Source organism: Heterocephalus glaber, unplaced genomic scaffold (assembly GCF_053883595.1).
Source record: "Heterocephalus glaber isolate CG9 unplaced genomic scaffold, H.glaber_assembly_v1.0 deba00000122, whole genome shotgun sequence".
Classification (NCBI taxonomy): Eukaryota; Metazoa; Chordata; class Mammalia; order Rodentia; family Bathyergidae; genus Heterocephalus; species Heterocephalus glaber.
In genome coordinates this window covers 63,905,299-63,929,630 of record NW_028258138.1, presented here as the reverse complement: position 1 = coordinate 63,929,630, position 24,332 = coordinate 63,905,299, and the positions used below count along the sequence as shown (strand labels likewise).

At 36.6% G+C, this 24,332-nt stretch overlaps 1 protein-coding gene across 8 annotated transcripts in view; it reads left to right on the top strand.

Annotated features, from left to right (window-relative positions):
• Positions 1-24,332, top strand: part of Ccdc191 (coiled-coil domain containing 191) — a 94,507-nt gene that overhangs the window by 19,217 nt on the left and 50,958 nt on the right. For all 8 annotated transcript variants that reach the window (XM_087215764.1, XM_021263437.2, XM_004835695.4 and 5 more), the window contains 4 exons: positions 168-343; positions 2,042-2,265; positions 5,276-5,429; positions 14,897-15,087. In XM_087215764.1, coding sequence (XP_087071890.1) covers positions 168-343; positions 2,042-2,265; positions 5,276-5,429; positions 14,897-15,087 — 745 coding nt within the window. The remainder of the gene's footprint in view (positions 1-167; positions 344-2,041; positions 2,266-5,275; positions 5,430-14,896; positions 15,088-24,332) is intronic.

Below are 24,332 nucleotides of genomic sequence, written 5' to 3'. Positions count from 1 at the left end.
ATTTAGCTCAGTGGTGCCGCCACGTGCTTCGCAGAGCAAGGACCTGAGTTCGATCCCCAGTACCAAAAGCAAAAAAAAAAAAGGCTTCTTTTTGTGTTCTTTATATAAACTTGAGTATTACATTACAATTAATTTTTTAATTTCCCTTTTTTTTTGGTTTCTCCCAGATTTATGTGGCTATTTGGAGGAAGAAGAGGAAAGTATCACCATTCAAAAATTTATGGACCATCTGCTCCATAAAGAAGTGGTGGATTCTGGAATTTTGGAAGATCTTGGAATGAAGGAAAACCAAGACAAGCAGCAGAAGGATTCTCGTCTTACCATGGAGATGAGACATAAGCAGGTGGGAGGGAAAAACAAAATTAAAATGGATAACAGGAAGCAGTCTTTGTGTAACACATTTAATAAGCTTAAATAAAGACTTAGACTTTATTATAAAAAAGGGTGCCATCTGTGATTTGGTTAGAAAGAATAAAAATAAAATATAAGAACTTCAGAAGAAAAATAATTCTCATAAACTGAGGATAGGAAACAATTTATTTAAGAAATAACCAAAAGTAGAATAATTGATTTTGACCAATAGAGTGTTAAATGAAGCTTTATTAGTTTGAATGTGATACTTCCTATTAGAAATATGTAGGTTGCATTTGCTTGAATTTGGTTTTTGAAATGTGACATTAATATATTATCATGAATATTCTGGTGAATATTATAAGGATAATTCTTTTCTAGACAACTGAAATTCGCTCATTTTGTGATTATAATTTGAAAACGAAGACAGATCTGAATTAAATCTAGTTTACTGTTTTGAATTAGAAAGGCGTGTAGGAACTTTCCTTTATCCAAAGGGAATAGTAGGTAATAGGGGAAAAGACTATGTCAACACCTTTTTGCAGGAGCTTCAGGAAATGACCCAGTCTTTGTCATCTGTCCAGAACTAAGTCTGAACTGGAATTAATATCTATACATATGTGTGTGCTATCTTCTTATAATTCTGAAATTCTAGTTGCCAAATTTGAAAATTATAACCATTAAAGTATGCCTAATCAGTGCTGGGGATGTTAGAGAAATGGGGCAGAAATATGATCCTGGTTTGGTTGAGTGGCAAAAGGGGGAGAAGATTCAGTGAGATGTATGGTCATTATCTAGGTGTCTTACAACTAGAGAGTAAAATAAGGATAAAGTTAAGTGAAATAGGAGTGAAAAGACCATACCTTAATTCATGGCAAGTCCAGCCTCTAAAGCATTAATAGATCTGGAAGAAAAAGTGAATATGCTTAGAAATATTGGTGAAGTAGTTCATGTTTTTGATTTCCAAGTATAGTCCAGAATCACTAACATATTTAAATAATACTAAAAATGGGCCAGGGATTTAGCTCAGTGGTTCCATCACCTGCCTCGCAGGCACAAGGTTCCAAGTTCAATCCCTGGTACCAAAAAAAAAAAATACTAGAAATGAATAAAGAGTTGTAGTGTTCCTTAAGGCAACAAATCACTGGTTTTTGGGGGCGTTTTGGGGGGGGTTTTTGGTACCGGGGATCAAACTCAGGTCCTTGCGCTTGCAAGGCAGGCGGCAGAACCACTGAGATAAATCCCTGGGCCAGCAAATCACTGTTATATCCTTCACAACATAGCCTCAAAAAAAAAAAAAATCCCTATTCTTTCTGAAGTTATAATTAGAAAGCAGACAGCCTAAGTAAAAAACAGTTCTTGGACACCTTGGACAATCTTATGGGTGGAAAATCATTACTAAATTAGAATCCAGAACTTGGGATCTGGCCCACTAGACTCAACTTTTGAGTTGATACATGGTACAGATCCTTCCCAGATTGTTTGAGAGTTATCTTCATCTGACTTCATATAAAACTTCTTATTGGCTTCACCAGTGAGCAAATGATTTCACAGTATTCTACCAATAAACAGTGGAGTTCTAGGCCACAATATTTTAAAGTGGTTGTATTCTGAACTTCAAAATGTGTTCTAAGGTTTTGCTTATCCTTTCTACTTGAAAGACTGTATTTGACCCTATATTCTCTCTAAGGTTAAAGAAAATCGCTTAAGACGTGAGAAAGAACTGGAGTGCCACAGAATGGAAAAGGCCTTGAAAAAATCAGCTTTCTTGGAGGCTCAGTATCTGGTGCAAGAAGAGAAGAAAAGGAAGGCCCTGGAGGCCAAGAAAGAGAAGGAGGAGATTCAAAGGGAGATGGTAAAGCTGCGAAGGGAAATACTGGAAAGGAGGCGCACTGTGGAAGAAGCATGGAAGATGTAAGCCAGCATAAGCAGTGCAGGGTTTATTTGAGCAGTCATTTGGAAGTGCTCTAAAGTTTGTAAAATGTACAAACATTGCAGTAACAAAGCACAAAAGAGAAATCATCTGATATTCTACCAACTTCACAAATTAATTTTATTTTTCTATGTTCCCTTCTGGTATTAACCCCTTTACATACTTAATTATGACCATAAAATACATTTAAGTTGTTATTCTGCTGAAATTAGCACAGTGCCTGGAGTCCTGAAGTCCTGAAGTCTGCTACTCCATTGAGTTCCTATGCCATAATTTATATAATGATCTCCTGTCCATATTGCCAAGCATTTTGGCTACTTTAGATTTTTCAACAATATTTCTGTGAGCATGCTTGAGCCTATAGCTTTATTATTGTTTTGAATTATATCTTAGGATAAATTTTTAGAATTATAATTACTGAGTTAAATAGTATAGCTCTTTTTATGAATCTTGAAATACTGCTAAATTGCTTTCAGAATAGGCTGTACTGTACTTATTTACTGCATTGCTGGCAGAGGACCAATTTCCCACACTCTGCTCATTACTGGAGATTATATCACTTTCAGTATTTTCATACTTTTAATAGGCATTATATTGATTACTTTGCATTTCTTTTGTTGCATAATATCTTTAAGGTTAAACGTGTTTTCTTATGCCTTCCTTATACAGTCCAGTAATTGTGCCTTGTCCTGCTGTGAATTGTTAGAGCTTTATTTTCTGATAATCATAGAGCAAGTCACTATTGCCTTTTTGCCACTGACAAAGGAAAAATATCTGACATAAATGGAAAATGAAAATAGTCTTCACAGGATGTAGTACTATTATCCATCTTTATGCAGAAAATGAGCTTCATAAGTGAAATAACTAATATATTTATTCCAAGAAATGGCACTGATGCATGAACTGCAAAAGTCTTGGAACAACGTGACTAAAGTGTCTGAATATACTCAGACTGAGAGGCCAGAAAGAGCTATTAGATAATCCTTCCACCCCCATCAGCCTACACAGCCTTTCCCCCCTGTGTTCTTGATTGCTCTCATTTTACCCAATTTAAAACAGCTCAGCAGTGGACTTGTGCTTCACTCCTTCAAGTACCAGACTCAGGCCTCCTCCAGATGCTGTTCCTTTCAGAAAACAATCACCAGTGTTTTAGTGAGTTCTTTCTAGGGTCAGCCTTGCTTTTCAGATTGCTCCCAAGCCCTGGAAAAACTAGGCTGACCTAAAATAAATTGTGAAAACAAGTAATAGTTGATGGTAGCAGGATGCACTGTTCACAGTGGCCACTCAACTGACCAGTCCTTTCTTTACAAAGTTGAAATCTTATCCATAGTTACAGTATTAACAGATAATAGGCTTTGCTTCTAGGTAGATGAACTGATTTAAACTTTCCAAATAGCCATTTGGCAATAAACAATAAACAAGAGCCCATAAATGGTATTATCTCTTGACCTGAGAATTCAGATTGTAGGAAAACAGCCTTAAGAAAATGATCAGAAATCTAGACAAAGATTTTTGTACTAAAATAATTAAAATAAAATTTATAGTAGACATTGCGATGAAATTAGTAATTTGAAAGTCAATAAGATTCGATTGTTGATAGGGCTTTATAACTTGTAAGCTATCTGAATCTCCTATATTGCATAATTTTAAAGTATTTCCTTGAGGTACTTATTAACTACAAAGGGAAAAATACCAGAGAACTTGCCTTAACAAGGTGAAAAGGGCTAACATCACCAGTAATAAGATAGCATTGTGTGTCCTCTGTACAATATATGAGAATGAATGAGAGAATGTCTGTAATCAGTCATCCCTCTCAGTTTAAATTTTCTCAGCTATAAAGTGAAGTTTCCGAAAGACTAGTTGACTTCACTGAGTTTTCACAGCTGGTTTGTGGCCAGAGAATGAATCTTGGTTCCTGACTAGGTGCTATTATTACCACATCATTAAAATAGTACAGTAAGTCCCTGACTCACAAATGAGTTGCATTCCAGGAGAATGTTCATAAGTCAGATTCTTTCCTAAGTCCAACAAAGTGAGAAGTAAGTCTTATACACCCTGTATACAATGTAAAGTGTTTAAAAAAACAAGCATACACTGAAATACAGTAAGTCCCCAGCTGTTCCATACTACTGTACATTATCACACTGTACAATAAGCACACAGCAGCACAATTGTGACAACATTCAGCAGACACAGGAGCTGCTGCTGCAATTTGCATCTATGAATGTTCGTAATGCAAGGTCAGTTGATATCTAAGAACATTCCAATTCAAATGTTCATAAGTTGAGGACTTACTATATATGCTTACTGTAACTACATACCTATGTAGTTAACCATAAGAAGGCAGAAGCTGTGAGCCTGCTTGAATTGGTGAGTGGAAGAGCGATGGCTTTGGTGAGGAAGAATAGATAGTAGTTCAAGAAAGAGGATGGCCAGAAAAATGAGCAGCAAAATGACTAAGAGATTCTGGTTACTTGCCTGAAGTTTTTTCTTTGTCATGAAGTTCTTATTTTTTCTCTTTTGACTACTTTAGAATTACTCTAGATTCCATTCTCTCCTTAATAACATTTGATTCTTTTATTTTTCTTTCTAGAAACCTTGTGATGAGAATCCCACTCCTTTCTCACTTGAGGATCCTTTTTACTTCCTAATATGAAGAGAGAAAATTTATATCTACTCTAGAGAATACTTAATAGTTGTTAATTCTCAAATTTAATCAAAGTATAGCTCAATGCTAAACTTAAAAATACTTTACTGAAATATCTATAGGACTTTCTATTTGTCAAAATACTTTATAACAATTTTATTTTATATAATCTATCTTTATAAAGGAATTAACTAGGGTTCCTCCCTCCCCCCAAAAAACCACATAGTTTTAGAGCCAGTTCTAAATATCTGTGTCTTTTGAAGGAAAAGTTCAGTGTTCATTCTACTACAGTAGGTTGTAATTACTCATTATTAAATCTATTACACATTAATTGTTATTAATAGAGAGAGGAAAAAGCAAGAAGAAAATCTTCAAAAGAATCCAGAGAAAGGCATTTTTCCAAGTGCTCGTATTCTTCTGGATGAAGAAAAAGTGGCAAAAGAAAGAAAAAGAAAACTGAAAGAGTTACTAATCCAAACTTTCAAGGAAAATCACAAGGTAGGTATTACATTGTCGCTCTACTCAGCAGTCTATAGTGTAAATGACAAGAAGCTCTATCAGAGGTGAGATAAAGTTAACACTAAGCTCATGAGAGTCTCATCCTAAATTCCAAAATTGCCCTGCTATTTGTCATGTGCCGTGCAGCTAACCTGGGAGACAGGCCAGTGCACCAACCCCCTGTTCTGGGGCTGTTCTTTTTATACTGCTTATGCTATAGAGAATCCTGGGTGAGATCCGGGAAAAGAGAGGATAAACATAGAAATTACCTTCTTCAGAATAGCATTTCACTATTTAGTTATCTCTCTGGCAGTTTTTGAAAGCGTGGCTTCATTTGACCAAACTTCTAGTTTGGTCCATTGTATCTGGGTTATTCAGAAGATATGAGAACAAGTTACTTGCCCTTTGGTAGCTCAGATCCTAAAGCAATGATACACTTGTATCTTTGCTTTGCTTTCTATTGATCTGCATTTTAAAAGTTTTACCTTTTATTCTATCCACTTTTGATTACTGTAAAAATACCTGATCAATTTTATATTGATGAATGAAGGGCAACGGATAATAATCTGAATTTGGAACTGATAACATTTTGTGTAAAATGAATTACTTGTAAGATTTGTACACAAGATGGTTGGATGAGAGGAGAAAAATGCAGCAAGTGTATTTTCGGTCTTCTAGACCAAATACAGCAGGACCTTAGGACTTGCTGAAATTAAGTGAAAGTTAATAGAATAAATATGTGAATGAATGGATTTAATAAGAGAAAAGAGAATATTAAGAAGATATTGAGGGAGTTTGATAAATGTGGCAATAGACTTCTAAAGGCCCTAGAAATCAATAATAGGAATTTGAATATGCTACGGACACCTAAGATACAAAGAAAAAAGTAAGGTAGTCAAAGTGATTTTAAAAAAAGAAACATTTGAAGATATCATCTGGAATTAAAAGGCAGAAGTCATAATTATTCAGATATAAATATAAAAAATTAGTCAAAGTTTCATTTTCAGGAATAGAAAGGGAAATGTGTTAGGAGGACATGTTAAGATTGGTATTTTGAGGAAGACTGGGAAAGTTAGGTTTGCATCCTTCATGAGACAGAATTAGTGTGTCCTACTATAGTAACAGTTAAGATTTTTGAGAGAAAACAGAAAGAGAAATAAGTGTCCAGGGGGCCATCCTAAGAAGGCATACAGAAAAAGTGCCGTGATATATTACCCAGCCAGTGAGAAATGAATAAAACATGGATTCCATAAAATTTTGATTTTAAAATTGTTTTGAAGTTTACTGTGCAGTAAGAAAACAGATATGTTTTATATGATACTACTGGATATGAATGTTATACATAGAGTTTTACAAAATTAGTACCCCATCAAAAAATAATTACTAGGTTTTTAAAGGACGTGTCAGTATATTTAAAAGGGAAAATGACAGATTGTGAATATATTATCTCCACTTTGCCACAAATTCTTCTTGATTTTTACCTATATCTTATTATTTTTTAAGCTTTTGTTTTGAGATAATCTTTGGCATACAAAAAAGTTGCAAAAATAGTACAGAGTTCTTAAATACCCTGCACCCAGCTTTTCCTACTGTTAAAATCTTACATGAGCATAGTGTAATTATCAAAACTTGGGGATTATTGTTGATACCATACCATTAAATATCATTAATTAAATTTATGAACCTTATTTGAAAATCACCAGTTTTTCCACTGATGTCCTTTTTCAGTTTCAGACTCAATCCATGATTCTATGTTCCATTTATTATTATATCTTCTTGATCTTCTCTACTATGTGACAGTTCCTCAGTTTTTTCTTATCTTTTAAGACCTTGATACTTTTAACAAAAATTGGCCAGTATTTTGTAGAATGTCTCTCAATTTGAGTTTTTGGGTATTGTCTCCTGCTTAGAATTAGACTATACATTTTTGGTAATTCTATAAGAAGTGATAGTATGTGGGTTTTGGTATATAACATCGGGGAATTCATAGTTGTTGATGTTAACCTTGATCACTTGGTTAAGACTGTGTCTGCTGTATTTCTCTGTTATAAAGTCACTATTTTCCTTTTCATAATTAGTAAATGTCTCTATTTATTTTAAGACTATTATAAATATCCTATTTTTCCTCAAACTCTCACCATTAATTTTATTTTATTTATTTTTTGTTTTTTGAGAGTCTTGCTATATAGCTCAGGCTGCCCTTAAACTCACTAGGTAGCCCAGGGTGGCCTTGAACTCAGTGATCCTCCTGCCTCAGCCTTCCAAGTGCTGAGATTATAGGCATGCGCCGCCATGCCTGGCTCACCCATTAATTTTAGCAGCCAATGGTGGATCTTGCCTGCAACAGTTATTAAGATGGTATTTGTCTAATGGTGATTTTGTATTTCCCTCATTTCTTTGATGTATTAATTGAAATTCTTTTTTTTTTTTTTTGGTACTGGGGATTGCACCTAAAGGGCTCACACATGCAAGACAAGCTTTGTACCCCTGAGCTACATCTCCACTTTTTTTTTTTTAACTTTAAGACAGGATGCCTGATTTCAAATTCTTCTAGAAGGGAGAATTATCCTTCCTCTTCCATATATTCATTTGTTTATTTATGCAATTCTTTATTTGGTATGGTCTTGTTGATATTTTATTCCAGAATTGTAATCTAATATTATTATTTTTACTTTGTTATTCAAATTATTCCAACTTTGGAGAAATTGGAAATCTTTCTATTGGGAAATCTTTCAATCTAGCTCTTCTGCCTTTTAACAGATTTCTGTCCTTTTTTGAGTACTTCCTGTCTTTATGGCACTACCAAAGGCTCATTTTTATTTCCCCTGTCCTAGTTCTGGAATGAGCCATTTCTACACAGAACCTTGGTTCCTTTTATTGGAGAATGGTCTTTAGAAACCAAATTAATTGCTTCCAGATGTTGAGGTGTCATTGTTTCTAGGCCCTCATAGAGAGAGTTGTGCATACATACACATACTATTTATTTCTACGTTTTTGTATTTGTACACATATTAAAATCCACCAGCTCCTACTGATATATCCCCTTTCAGTACAACATGGGATTTACTTGTACTATCTGAATTTATGCTAAGTAATTGTGAATTCATGATGATATTTTCAATGCTAATCCAGCACCACAGGTTTTGGGGCAGCTTTTCCCTCTTGCTCATTTGCAATTCCTTTCTTTGACAATGAGAAACCTGGCTCTCCTTATCCACATTCTATTTAAATATCAGTTCAATCCTACTGTTAGAAAAGTAGTTTCAAAATTGCTAACCTAACCACTATGGAAGCAAATGTACTAACTAGAACACAGTATTTGTACAATTATTTTATCTTAGCCTTAGTATTCACTCAAAATATTATCTTCTAAAGTTATTTGGGTTTGATCCTTTCTTTCTTCCCTTTCCCCTTCAGTGTGACTACATTATCCATTTGTAATACAGGTAGGAACCTTTCCCCAGTGCATGTGAGTATAAGTGATTCATGGCAAAAGTCCCTGTGCCAGACTTTCATCCTTTTACATAGACTTGGGTATAGACAGGACAGTGCTCTGGTAAACCTCACAGGAGTAGGCAGGCCCTCTGGGCTCTTTATATTAGTCTAGTCCTCACTCCTAGCCTGGTTCAAAAGGAGCTGTCCTGGGTAATGAAACCTGGATACTCAACAGCCAGCTACAGACATAGGATGAAAAGGAGGATAGTGTCGAGGTGAGTAACCGGATGACTGGATGCTCTCAGCACCTCAGTTTCTATCATTCTTCAGGCCCTGGATTTGATGCCCAACACAGAAAAAACAAAACAAACAAAAACAACAACAAAACAAGTTCAGGTGTAGCACTTTTTATTCATCTTTCATTTCATTGCTATGTCTCTTTGTTGCATTAGAAACTTATTGTTGTATAGAAACTTTCTACTTCCATTCTATTCTATTTTCTCTTTCATCTTGCAGTGAAATCTCTTGGGGAGATTCGGCAATCCACGTGTCATTGCTAATTAGCAGAAACAACAAGGGATTAACTGTGAAATTCTTACACTATTTGAAAAGTGGCTTAATTCTCACTGTATTCTACAATATGCTTTTGTTTTGTTAATAAGATTAGAAATGCTGTGATCTTTCATGATGTGAAAGTTGAAAAGAATAATGAAAGATGGGGTGATACTAACCTAAATCTTAATTCTCAGGGGGTAGTAAGATTTTGATTTGCTTATTTGATTAGATTTTTCTGTTAGAGAGTAAGATAATAATGACCCAAAGGAGTCATTGTTAATGTTTTGCTTACAATGTTGTCCTTTCCAAAAGTCCACCCTAAACTAAACCAAGGAAATGAGGCATATGGAAAAGAAGCCTGTACTTTTTTTCTGACAGGATAATGAAAACTATATTTAAGTATCTCATTTATATAACATGATTCCTTTCCAAAGATCATAGTCTTATCAGAACTGCCTGCACACCACTGAAGCAAAACCATTTCTGAACTGACGCATAGCAACCATCCTTTCTCCATTATCTTATGTTTGGGAGGAAAATCCTCTTTGCAAATAAAACTTCAGTGGAGAAATGCCAGTACAGATAATGGAGAATATGGGGATTCATGACTCTTGCCTTTAGGATTATTGCCAAGGTTTATGTGTGGTGCACATTTTAGGAGGCATTTGAAGAATTGTTCTGTATAATTTTATATAGGCTGTGCTACAGAAAATTTCCAACTCAAATTTTATCAATTTGGGCAAGGAAGTTGCTTGCTTATTTTGCTGTTGTTCTTCCTTCCCTCACTCTATGAGTAACCCTGATTTTCCATTCTCACAGAGAGGACAATGAAAGCCAATTTACCAGAATCTCGGGCCTTTCAAAGTGCTGTAAGGTTCCTATTCTTAAATATTTAAGATATTTAAGGGGTTTTATGAAGGGAGGGGGTCTCTCAAGCAGTGTTGATTAAAATTTCCTCTTAAAAAGTTAATAAAAGGGCTCTAGACATTTCAAGTGAATATTTATAAGGCTCTTGAATGGGTAAGAAACAAATGATATCACATCATTAAGACTACCTGAAAGTGAAGCAAGCATTTGTATGATACATTCTTAGGTAAGTTTTGTTCTTGGCATGAAAGGGTGGGCAGTGAGTAGGGATTGGTGGAGAGGGAAGAAAGTCCCAAAGGGAAAGAGAAGGCAATGGGGAGCTCACTAAAGATGTGATGGCATCATAAGAACTAGTCTGGAAGAAAAAAGAATTAGTCTTGGCTCTGTTGGAAAAGGAGTTTTATCCTTTTCAGGTTGTAGTCTGTATTTGTGTCATTCTTTACAAAACCCCAGAGACTTTTGTTGGTTAAGAATTTACTATATGGACCCAGGTACCATGGCACACACCTTTAATCCTAGCTACTTGGGAGGTTGAGACAGGAGGACCACAAGTCAAGGCCAGACTAGGCAACTTGGTGAGGCCCTGTCTCAAAATAAAAATTGTGTAAAGGGCCTGGGATATAATTCCATGGTTGAGCATTTGCTTATCATGTGTGAGGCACTGGATTCAATCCTTAGTATCACTAAAAAACTTAAATTTAAATTTTAAAACAATTTACTATTTACTAGACTAACCAATTTTCCTGTAATTCTACTTCTAGAGTGAAGCAAAATAACTGTTAGATAAATACAACAATATTTTATTGAAACTCCTTAGAATTAAGAATTTCAGTATGTTACTGGTACATATTGATATATTTATGAGTAAAGTGATATAATGTCTGTCTGGCATTTATTTTTAAATACTCTAGGGGCAAAGGTGGTTGGAGATAGAACATGATTAGCAAAATGTTGATAACTTCTGAAGCTGAAGGAAGTCTTTTGTTCTATCTTTTGTTGTGCTTTTGGATATGTTTGTTAAATTTTTGTAAAAAGAGTTGTTGTTTTTTTTAAAAGGAGAAAACATTTAAATACAGAAATTTCGCACTGCAGTTGTCAAAGTTTAGGCCTCTAGGCTTTTCCTTGAAACCTAAAAGCAAGTCCAGGTTTTAGTATTGTTTGGGGAACAAATTGTTTAGTAGTGTTTGGGGAACTCAATGTATTTCCTCTAATGCAATTAATTAATTAAAAGAGTATGTATGCTTGAGGGTGAAGGGGTACTGTGGTTTCATCTTTATTTGGGGTGCAAAATGATGAAAATCAGGATTAGGACGGTTCACAGGGTACTGCTTTTCCATTGCAAAATCTCGGGCTGGCCCTTCCCTCTGGAGATTTATTTGGCCATGGTAAAGGTCCTCCTCTCCTCAAACCCCAGACTCTGCAACATCTGATCTTTTGCCTGGCCATAGTGGTCCCCAAAAGAAAAAAAATAAAGACTTTTATAACAAAAGAAAGTCTGTTCCTTTTGGAATGGGAGTAACACAGTCACTGGAGCCTAGCGGGTAGGTGAGGTACACTTTGGAACTTTGGTCAACTCCCCCAGACCACCAGTTGCACCATTTTGTTCCATTCAGCAAAAATAAATTGTAAAGTTGTTGACATTTTTGTCCTCTTTACAATTCATTGTTTATTTTTCCATGACTAAGAATTTTGATGCAATTATCACTGAGCTTTCTGACAAAAAGGAAATAACAGGAATTTTGATGAGTTACCCACTTCATTAATCAGAACAAGCATCTCTAGTGACAGGGTTAGAATTACAATGAAGATTAGATAGCAAATTGCTGTTCCACCTAATGTCAATCATTCACAGTGACAGCAGTGTGATTACACTTCAGGGAAGAGCTTTTCTTGCCAACAGAATGAGGGCAACTCTAGTGCAGGTAATAAATTTAGCAGGGCGAGCTGTCATTTTTTCTCTTGAGTGGAATCCTTAACAACCAAATGATGTCTTGTGGAAGATTTTGAGAGGAAAAGAAGGATTTTACTTTAAAGCTTTCTAAATTTCATATTGTAGTATTTTATTTTAAAAATTATCATAGGAACAGTTTCATCCCTACAGTGACTTTCTATACTTCATTTACCTGTATCAAGACTTAATTATCACTACAACTATGATAAAGAGATAGTAGAAGTTAGGAAAAGAAGGTAGGACTATATTTGAAAACCTATCAGAAATAAAAATCTAGTGCAGAAGTGATGAAGTAGGAAAAAAATGAAGAAAAGTCAGACTAGTTCTTGGCTAGTTAAAAGTTTAACTTCTCTTGGCTTAAACAAAATACATTTCTCTTCTAGCCTGGTTTTGGTTTTAAATACTGTAATAGTTCTTGTTTCAAAGAACAAAGGAATAGAGCTCAGAGTATAGAACTGAAAAGGAGAAGCAGGCCTGGGAGCAATAGGGAGTTCACTGGGAGGAGGGAAGAATAGGAAGAATAAATAGATCGTATCTATGGAAATGTGCAACTTCTCTTCCCTTCTTATAAACCACAGCCACAACAACAACTAACAACAAAAACAGACAAGAAGGACTGAGAGTATATTCCTTTCCCAAATGTTTTTTTTTTCCAGGCAAGTTTACGAAACTCATGTTAACCTGCATAATGTTTGATGTAAATCAGGAAGAACTGAGCAGCTATCTTTGATTCACACCTTTTTTTTTTTTTTTTTTGGTACCAGGGGATGGAACTCAGGACCTTGCAGTTGCAAACCACTGAGCTAAATCCCGGGCCCTCATACCTTATTTTTTTATTTAAGTTTTAATAGGATTGCTTTTTTGAACAAGCAAAAAAGAAAACCAATAGTAAGTTAATTTCAAGAAAGCAGCTTCTGAGTGACATTGCCACTTTGCTCTGAAAGTCTTAAGTGTTTTTTTTTGTTTTGTTTTGTTTTTTAGTCTTAAGTGTTTTTAAAGAAATATATTGACTGCAGAATTTATAAACCCAAATTTTCCCCTCCTAAATTCAGATAGGTTCCTAACCGATGCTATTCTCCAATGGTAAGTCATATAATTTTCTTTCATTATAAAAGAATTTGCCCTTCATTTTTATTTTGTTTGTTTGTTTGTTTGTTTTTTGGTACCTGGAACTCAGGACCTAGCTTGCCAGGCAGGCGTGGTGCCACTGAGCTACATCCCTAGCCCTGTCCTTCATTTTTAGAATGGACTAATTATGGTCTACAGCGGAATCATCAGGATGCCAGAATGTTTCTGGTTTAGCCTCAGGTATACCACTAATTCTTTAGAGTACTTTGTAAATTTAGTCATTAAATCTTTCTCTACTTGAAGTTGTAACATGGTGAGGTAAATCAGAAGAGTATGTACAATTTCTGTATTTTGTAATTAAGATCTAAGAATTAAAATAGTACATGCATAAAAAATAAAGACTGAAGATATAGCTTTATCATAGGTCACTTGCCTAGCATATACTAGGCCTTGGATTTGAGTATCAGAACTGAAAAAATACATATATAGTACATGGAAGTTGCTTTAAACTTTACAGAGAAGAGAGATATAAAAATCCAAGGACACTACTAATGGAGCTATTATTGTCCAGGTGGATTATGTTTATACTATTTCATCATTAGAAATAACCCAGGAGTTAAAATTAGAGATAGCTATGCATATTATATTTCACCAAGTCATTTAATAGGAATCTCTTAAATGAATCCGGTAAATAAACATGGGATTGTTTTTTAGCTGTAGCACAACATTAACCCCATTTTTATGCTATGTTATGTGAGGTAGGTAAACAAATAATGAAAAAAATATATGCTCTCAATCTAACAGCTATGTTTCTTCTCCTTGTTATGACTGAGTCATATCCTATATTTAGCAAATCTCCTTTCCTTTTTTCCTTCTTCCCTCCCTCATCTGTCCTCCCCTCCTTCCTCCCTCTCTCCCTCCCTCCCTCCCTTCCTTCCTCCCTTCCTTCCTTCCTTCCTTCCTTCCTGGTTTCAATAGGCTTCCTGAGGGAGGTGACTCTAGGCTGAAAGGGGGCAGAAAAGAAAGACAAGGAAATCAGAAAATTTCAGGTAGCCTAAACATCTAGTCTCTCTAGCCTGCTTACTCAAGTCCTAACACAGTCAGTAGTACCCCAACTAAAATTGTTTTTAGGTATTCCTCTCCCTGGGGACCAGAGGCCCCAATTTAATCCTCCTGGTATCTCCTATGTTCACTTGTGTAGAATATCAGTGGTATCAGTAACAAGAATTGAGTGGCTGGCATTTTATGTTCCAAGACAGCCTGGCAAGGCAGGCCATGTTGGAACAGCCCTTTCAAGCCTCTCAAGCCCCTGGTTCATATTTCAGATGTTACTTGTTATTGCAGCTCCCTAGAGGACTGGTGCCCTACATTGAGAATGTATTATTTTAGTTTAAGTCTTGAGACTCAGAAGAGTTCAGCTGTATGACTTGAATATTTCTCATCACTCTAAGCATAAAGGAATTGTGTTTTCTCTGTTGTCTTCTGTCAAGACCAGTTTCTAGATTTGTTAGAAAAAAGTATGTGGGGAAAATCTCAACATTAGAAACATTGGTGCTGATTAGTGGTGATTTTCCAAATATTTCCATTGCAGTGTCAAAAACGGTATTTCTCTGCCTGGCACAAGCTGATTCTTGATCATAGGATTAAGCTGGGGAAAGCTGGGACCCTGTCTGACTGGAAGCTTCAACTGAAGGTCCTGCGAGCCTGGAGAGACTATACAAGATCCCAGAAGCTGGAGCAAGTGACTCAGGCCTTGGAAAATGACCTGAGGGAAGAAAACAGGTACCATTACTTATACCATGATAAACCATCTAGTGTGTTTATCCAGGGCAACTTCCTCAGAAGAATCCAGAAATAAACTCTAAAAGTGCTATTCACTGAAGCCATCTTATCCACTTCTAAAATATGGTAATCACAATTTTTCTATACATCTCAACATGAAAATTTTAACTGAAAATTATAAGCAGACAGAACTAGTTGATTGAAGTATACTAATGTACTGAATCTTTAAAGAAAGTAAGTCTTGGGCTTTTCCCTAATGCTAATGTAGTAGCATTGCAGCTTGGACCATCTTACAATTCAAAAGAGGGAATTTGGTTTATACGGCAATAATTCTCATTGATAGAAATCACTGTCTGCACACAGAATGTTAATTAAGGACACAGGGAACATCCATCTGGGAGGGCTAACCTGCCAAGAGTAATTCCTCCCACTCTGCTGTCTTTTGTTCCACATCTTATTTAGAGGTTTTTGACACTTTTATATCAGTTCCTTCTTGTGCTTATGACACATCACAAGCATAAGACACAGAATTTGTGTTCAAGTGAAGCTTTCTTTGTTCTGTCATCTTAAAATTAAATAATTTTCTTCTCATTCCCAAGTTCAACTTTACATTGTTTTTGTTTTTATTTCTTTGTTGGTGCTGGGTATTGAACCCAGCACCTCCTATGTGCTCTACCACTGAACTGCACCCCTCCCACCTCATCAACTTTGCACTCTTGATCAATATCATAGATGCAGAAAAAGCCATTTGTTTATTGGGGGGTCATGTTCTTGTATGGGGGGTTCATGCTCACTTTTTTACTGGCAGCTCTGTCATTCCATTCAGGATGAAAAATGGAGTGAATGGTATATAGAAGCAGAAGGGAATGGCACCCCCTAGAGCTGCCCTGGGACAGCATCTGGCCCTGGCGAAGTTACAGGCACATGGCTCTTTGAACTGCTCAGAGAACTAATGTTGTTTGAGGAAAACAAGATCTAGAGACAAGTACAGCTTATTGAACAGTGATATAAACTGAAAAATATGAGGCCTCTCAGGAGTGCCAGGAAAGCTGGGAGTGGTGATGTACTCCTGAAATCCCAGCACTCTGGGAGGCTGAGGCCAGGGGATCACAAATTTGAGCCCCATCCGGGCAACTTAGTGATTTAGTGAGACAAAATATTTAATGTCTCAAAATAAAAAATAAGAAGTGCTGGGGATGTAGTTTGGTGTGAGGACCCTGGGTTCAATCCCTAGTACAAGAAAGAAAGTAAGAGGGCCAGAAAAAGCTTTAACAAGTTGAGTCTTGATCTGGGTTCTACATGGTAAGCAGATATTTCTCCGTAGAGACAGGGAAATGATGGAATGGCACGAAATGCAGCTGTCTGGATTGGCTAAAGGCCACCAAGCATGTGGTTGTCAAGTCCATTAACTTCTGGAAGGCTTTAAATGCCAGGACAAGGTGTTTATTCCTTGATAATAAAGGTAAATCTTAAAGGTTTTTTAACCCAGGAAGGGGAAGTGGGAGGTAAGAGAGTGACCTAGTCAATTTCCTTTTCTAATAATCTCCTGGGGAAAATCTTCAGTAATTTATTTCCAGAATCTCAGAATATAGTGATTAACATAAGAAACTGAGATGATATCTTACAGAAAAAGGAATGATGGTAGGATTTGATGGATAAAGAAGGTAAACTAGAAGTTGTATAAAATAAAAGACTGTGAGTGAGGGCAGAAAGTGAGTGGAAACTGAGATGTTAAAGTTAAAAGTGTCAGATTTACATGTTAGAAGCAACTTTTAGAAGAAAAATCTGGAAAATTTAGTATTCCATTCCAATTAAACTGTTTAAATATAAAAACACTAAATGAGGATTTCATAATTTCATTATGTGCCATTTTTTAAAAGATCTCAGAACGTTTTGTCTTGTATCAGAATTATTTTCAGATGCTCATTTTTAAATGTTCAGAATGGGTACTAAATTTTTTAAACTACAAGAGTTAGAAAATATTTAACTTATAATAATTTTTTTTACTACAAAGCTTTTTTTTTTTCTTAAATTTTTTTATTGGTACATTTTAGGTGTACAACACAATTTCATTTCTCATTGGGAACTTGTACCATTACATGATGCATCTTGGTTCTTATTTTTTCCCCATTCCTAGCCCTCCCTTCACCCCTTCCACCCTTCCCTATTTACAAAGACTTTATTTCCATTTTTTCCATTTCTCATCATTTTTTCCTTTCCCTTCTTTCCTTTCCCCTGCCCCTCCCACTACCCCTACCCCTTTGGACCTTTTCTTCCTATTTTACATTATCGATTATTCATTCTAATCACTGGTGCATTTTAGGTATACAGTATGACATTCATCATTGGAAATTTGCATCTTTACATAATCTCTCTTGGTTCTTATTTTTCACCCTTGCCCAGCCCTCCCTTCAACCCTTCCAGTCCTCCCTATTTACAAAGATTTTGTTCCTATTTTTCCATTTTCTCATATTAATCCCTTTCCCTTCTATCCTTTCCCCTAGCCCTCCCACTTCTTTCCCTTTGCCCCTTTTCTTCCTATTTCACATTACCTATTATACATTTAGTCCTTATTTACACTTTCAGTTTCTCACACCAGAGGAACTATTCGGTATTTACACGTGTGTCCTATTTATTTCACTTAAGAGTATTGCCTCAATGGGCATCCACTTAGCTATAAATGTCTCTAATTTCTCATTTTTTATGGCTGAGTAGTACTCCATTTTATTAAAAAACCACATTTTCTTTATCCAGTCTCCAGTTGATGGACATTTGGGCTGTTTCCGAGTTTTAGCTATGACAAACTGTGCTGCTGTGAACATGGGTGCACATATATCACTGTGGTATGATTCTTTTAATTCTTTGGGGAAGATCCCCAGCAAGGGAAGAGCAGGGTCAAATGGGACTTCCAGTCCTAGTTCTTTGAGGTATCTCCATACTGATTTCCACAGTGCTTGCACCAGTGTACACTCCCACCAGCAGTGGAGCAGGGTTCCTCTTTCCCCACATCCCCGCCAGCATTTGTTATTAGTTGATTTCATGACAGCAGCCATTCTTTCTGGAGTGAAGTGGAATCTCAGCTTTGTTTTCATTTGCATCTCTCGAATGACCAGTGATGTTGAACATTTTTTCATGTATTTATTTGCTATTTCTACTTCTTTGTCTGAGAAATGTCTGTTCATTTCAGAGGCCCATTTTCGGATTGGGTCTTTAAATTTGGGAGGTCTGATCTTTTTAAGTTCTTTATAGATTCTAGATAGTAGACCTTTGTCTGAGGAAGAGCAGGTGAAGATTTTTTCCCACATTGTGGGTTGTCTCTTCACACTGCTGGTGGTTTCTCTTGCTGTGCAGAAGCTTTATAATAAGAAGAGATCCCACTTGTTGATTGTTTGTGCTAGTTCACAGGCAACTGAGGTTTTGTTCATAAAATCTTTTCCTACACTGATGTCTTCAAGAGTTCTACCTACCTAACCTCTGTTCCAACTGGTTCAGCATTTCTATTTTAATATTTAGATCTTTAATCCATTTTGATTTTAATTTAGTGCATGGTGAGAGATATAGGTCTAGTTTTAATCTTTGGCAAGTTGAAGCCCAGTTTTTCCAGCACCATTTATTAAAGAGGCTATCTTTCCTCCAGTGAGGGTGTTTGGCTCCTTTATCGAAGATGAGATGGCTGAGTGTGTCTGGTGTTGTTTCTGTATCTTCTAATCTGTTCCACTGGTCCTCAGGTCTGTTTCTTTGCCGGTACCATGCTGTTTTTATCACAGTAGCTTTGTAGTAAGAGTTTCAAGTTGGAGGTTGTGATACCCCTGCCATGTCTCTGTTACCTAGAATTGCTTTTGCTATTCTGGGTCTCTTCTTGTTCCAAATGAATTTTTGGATTGTTTTCTCGAGGTCTATGAAGTATGCTGCTGGGATCTCAATTGTAATTGCATTAAATCTATATAGCAGTTTTGGAAGTATGACCATTTTCACTATATTAATCCTTCCTACCCAGGAGCAGGGGATGTCTGTCCATTTTCTGATATCATCTTCAATCTCTCTTTCCAGAGTGCCATAGTTTTCAGAGAAGAGGTCTTTGATCTCTTTCGTTAGGTTGATTCCTAGGTATTTCAGTTTTTTGGATGCTATTGTGAAAGGAATTATTTGCCCTATTTCTCTCTCAGTGAGTCTGTCATTGGTGTAGAGGAAAGCTATTGATTTTTGTGTGTTGACCTTGTAACCAGCTACTTGACTGAATTTGGTTATTAAGTCTAGAAGACTTTTGGTGGAGTTCTTGGGGTCTTCTATATACAGTATCATGTCACCTGCAAATAATGACAATTTGACTTCTTCATTTCCTATCTTTATTCCTTTTATTTCTTTCTCTTGTCTGATTTCCGAGGCTAATGTTTCCAAAACAATATTGAACAAGAGTAGAGATAGTGGACATCCTTGTCTTGTTCCTGGTTTTAGTGTGAAGGATTTCAGTTTTTGACCATTTAGTATGATATTGGGTGTTGGTTTTTCATAGATGGCTTCTATCAGTTTGAGGTAGAGACCATCTGTTGCAATTTTTTGTAGGGTTTTTATCCTAAATGCATGTTGAATTTTGTCAAATGCTTTTTCTGCATCTATGGAGATAATCATATGGTTTATGTCCTTGGCTCTATTGATATAGTGTATTACATTGATTGATTTGCATATATTGAACCATCCCTGCATCCCTGGGATGAATCCCACTTGATCAGGGTGTATGATCTTCTTGATGATCTTCTGCATTCTATTTGCCAGTATCTTATTAAGGATTTTTGCATCTATGTTCATTAGCAAGATTGGCCTAAAGTTCTCCTTTTCCGTTAGGTCTTTCTCTGCTTTGGGGATCAAGGTGATGCTTGCTTCCAGGAATGAATTTGGGAGTATTGCTTCCCTTTCAATTTCATTGAAGAGTTTAAACAGTAGTGGCAGCAGTTCCTCTCTAAATGTCTTGTAGAATTCAGCATTGAAGCCATCAGGGCCCGGGCATTTCTTAGTTGATAAGTTTTTAATTACGTTTTCAATTTCATTGGTTGATATTGGGTTGTTCAGAATTTTTAGGTCTTCTTCATTCAACTTTGGTAATTCATATGTATCTAGGAATCTGTCCATTTCTTCTGTGTTGTCCATCTTATTGGCATATAGGTTCTGGAAGTAGGTATTGATGATCCTCTGGATTTCTGCTGGGCCTGTTGTCATTTCACCCTTTTGATTCCTAATTGCATGGATTTGGGCCTTTTCTTTCCTTTTTCTGACAAGGTTGGCTAAGGGTTTGTCAATTTTGTTTCTTCTTTCAAAGAACCAACTCTTGGCTTCATTGATTTTTTGTATCATTCTCTTAGTCTCCATTGCATTGATTTCAGCTCTGATCTTTATAATTTCCTCCCTTGTATGAGCTCTGGGGTTGTCCTGCTCTTCTTTTTCTAGAAGCTTGAGGTGCAGCATCAGGTTGTTTAATTGGGCTCGTTCTGTTTTCCTAATATGCATATTCACTGCTATGAATTTCCCTCCTAAGACTGCTTTCATTGTGTCCCATAGATGCCGATATGTTGTATTGTCATTGTCATTTAATTGAAGGAACTGCCTGATTTCTTCTTTAATTTCCTCTGTCACCCATTGGTTATTCAGAAGTGTGTTTTTCTTTTTCCATGTGTTTATGAAATTTTTCTAGTTTCTTTTGCTATGGATCTCCAATTTCATTGCACTATGGTCTGATAATATACAGGGGATAACTTCAATTCCTTTGCACTTACTTAAACATGTTCTATGTGTGAGTATGTGGTCTATTTTGGAGAATGACCCATGTGCAGCTGAGAAGAATGTGTATTCTGATTTTGTGGGGTGGAAGACTCTGTAAACATCCGTTAAGTTCATTTGTTCAAGAGTTCAATTGAGTTCTAGTATTTCATTACTTATTTTTAGTCTAGTTGATGTATCTATTTGTGACAGTGGGGTGTTGAGGTCCCCCACTACAATTGTATTAGTGCATATATGACTTTTCATGTCTGTTAGTATTTGTTTTATGTAGTTGGGCACATTAGTGTTTGGTGCATAGATATTTATGATTGTCATCTCTTCCTCTTGGATTCTTCCCTTTACAAGGATGTAGTGTCCTTCTTCGTCTCTCTTAATCAGTGTTGGTTTGAAATCTACTTGATCTGCCAAGAGGATAGCTACTCCTGCTTTTTTTTGGGTTCCCGTCTCATGGGGTATTGTTTTCCACCCTTTAACTTTCAGTCTATGAGTTTCCTTTTGAATGAAGTGTGTTTCTTGTGTGCAGCCTATTGTTGGATTTTGCTTCTTGAGCCATTCTGCCAGTCTATTTCTTTTGATTGGTGAATTGAGACCATTAACATTGATGGTTATAACTGAAACGTATTGACTTGTCATTGCCATGACTTTTTCTTTTTGTTGGGTTCTCCCCCTTTCCATTTAATTTCTTGTCATGCCAGATGGGTTCATTCTGCTTTGCTTCCTGGGGTTGTGATCCTCAATGTCTGTTCCTAGGATATTGTGTAAAATTCTTTGGAGTGCTGGTTTGGTATTCACGAAGTTCCTAAGGTGCTCTTTGTCATGAAAGTATCTTATTTCTCCATCCATTTTGAAAGATAGTTTTGCAGGGTACATCAATGTGGGTTGGAGGCTGTTTTCTTTTAGGGCTTGGAATATGTCACTCCAAGCTTTTCTTGCCTTGATGCTTTGTGTTGAGAAGTCTGCTGTGATTCTGATGGGCTTTCCTTTGTATGTGATTTGTTTCTTTTCTCTAACTGCTGGTAGAACTTTGTTCTTCTGTTGAGTTTCTGGAATCTTAGCAATTATATGCCTATGTGTAGATTTTTTTTGATCAAGGCTAGTTGGAGCCCTATATGCCTCACTTATCTGTATGTCAAGCTCTTTTCCCCTGCTTGGGAAGTTTTCTACCGTTATTTCTGCAAAGAGATTTTTTATGTCATCTCCACTCTCTCCTGTTTCTTCATTGAGCCCAGTCTTATGTTATTCTTCTTTGCATCATCTAGCAGCTGCTGGATTGATTTCTCATGTTCCCTTATAATTTTGAAGCAATTTTTCTTTTCCTGGTCATGAATTGCAATCTTATCTTCTATATCTGAAATTCTGTCTTCACTTTGGCTCATTCTGCTGTGTAGACTTTCAATGGAGTTTTTCATGTCCTGGAAATCTATTTGCATCTGTTTTATGGATTCCATTTGTTTCCTATTTTGAGATTCCATTATGTTCCTGAGCTCCTCTCTAGATTTATTAATCATGTGTTATACTAGGGGCACAATTTCTCCTGTTATCTGAGAAATTATTTCTGATTTCATTTTTTCCAGATCCCCTTTTGTTGCCAGTTCAGTGGGTCCATGTGGTTGAGTATCAGAGTGTTCCATGTCATTTCCCTTTGGGGTTGCTGTAGGTGATCTGGAAGTCTGGTTTTGAGACTTATTTATATGTTTTCTCATTTTGACTGGTGGGGGCAGGAGGGGTGCTGTTGACATCTGCGCAGTTTACCTCCTCTGAGCTGGGAGAGGTGGGCCAAGGGCCAGGAGCTGCACTAGGGATGGTGGCTCGAAAGCCCCTTCCTCTTCACCAGGAGCAGTGGGACAGCAGCTCAAAAGCCCCTACCTCTGGAGTGGGAGCAGCGGGATGGTTGGCAGCCCAAAAGCCCTTTCCTCTGGGCTGGGAGTGGCAGGAGGGATGGTGGCCAGGCAGCCCCTTCCTCTGGACCAGGAGCAGTGGGATGGTGGCTCAGAAGCCCCTACCTCTGGGCAGGAATTCTTTAAATGCTGAGAACTTGATTAGCTCCAGTACAGTGGTCTCCTGGTCCAGTGTCCTCTGCATCTTTGTAGTGTGGAACCAGGTGGCTATACAGAGAAGAGGCCAAAGGAGCCGGGTGGGGGTGGCAGTGGATTTTTTACAAAAAGCTTTAAAACAAAAAAATATCCTAGACCAGGAAGGCACCTCAGGGATGGTCTGATCTAGCCCATCATTTTACAGATGGTAAAAGGACAGCCGAGAGAGAATAATAAGTGAGTCGTACAGAGTTAAGATTAGCTTGTCCATGACTAGAAGCTTGTCTATTTTATTTTCAGATGCTTTTTCCTACATGACACTGTGCCTGTGTTAAAACAAATAAGATCTAGGTCATAGATCCCCAAGACACCCATTTTTTCATCTGTATTGCAATTTACTTTAGATTGTAAAAGGTGAGAAATAAGAGTGGTAATTTTTGTTTTTTTATGGTTCCGGGGATGAGCTCAGGACCTTGCACTTTCCAGGCAGGCACAGCACCACTGTGCTACATCCGAGCCCAAGAGTGGTAATTTCATTTTATTTTATTTTGTTTTTATTATTTTTTGTTGTTGTTGTTCTTTTATTGGTACATTTTAGGTATACAATTCGTTTACATATATCATTGGGTGTTTGTACCTGTACATGATATATCTTGGTTCTTATTTTTTACCCCATTACCTGTACACCTTTCACCCACTCTGCACTCCCCTATTTACATAGATTTCATTTCCATTTTTTTTTCTTTTCTCATAGTTTTTCCTTTCCCTCTTTTCCTTTCCCTTTCCCCGCCCTTCACTCCTTCATGTTTGGACCTTTTTGCCTATTTCAAATTATCAATTATTCATTTTAATCATTTTAACCCTTGTTTACACTATCAGTGTCTCACACTAGAGAAACTATTCAGTATTTACACATGTGTGTCCTAATTATTTCACTTAAGAGTATCACCTTAATATGCATCCATTTAGCTATAAATGACTCTAGTTTTTCATTTTTTATGGCTGAGTAGTACTCCATTTTATAAAAAGACTGCATTTTCTTTATCCAGTTTCTAGAAGATATAGAAATTCTAAACACCCCAATTACAATGAGTGAAATTGAAAATATAATAAAATATTTACCAACAAAGAAAAGCCCAGGTCTCGATGGCTTCACTGCTGAATTTTACAAGACATTTAAAGAAGAACTGATGCCATTACTCTTTAAACTCATCAATGAAATTAAAAGGGGAGCAATACTTCCAAATTCATTCCTGGAAGCAAGTTTTACTTTGATTCCAAAACCAGGGAAAGACCCAACCCAAAAAGAGAACTACAGGCCAATCTCCCTAATGAACATAGATGCAAAAATCCAAGAGTGGTAATTTTAAAGTGACAGGTCACCCCAGAAACATAGGGGAAAGGAGCTATTCCACACAGACTTTTTATTGTAGAAAGTCC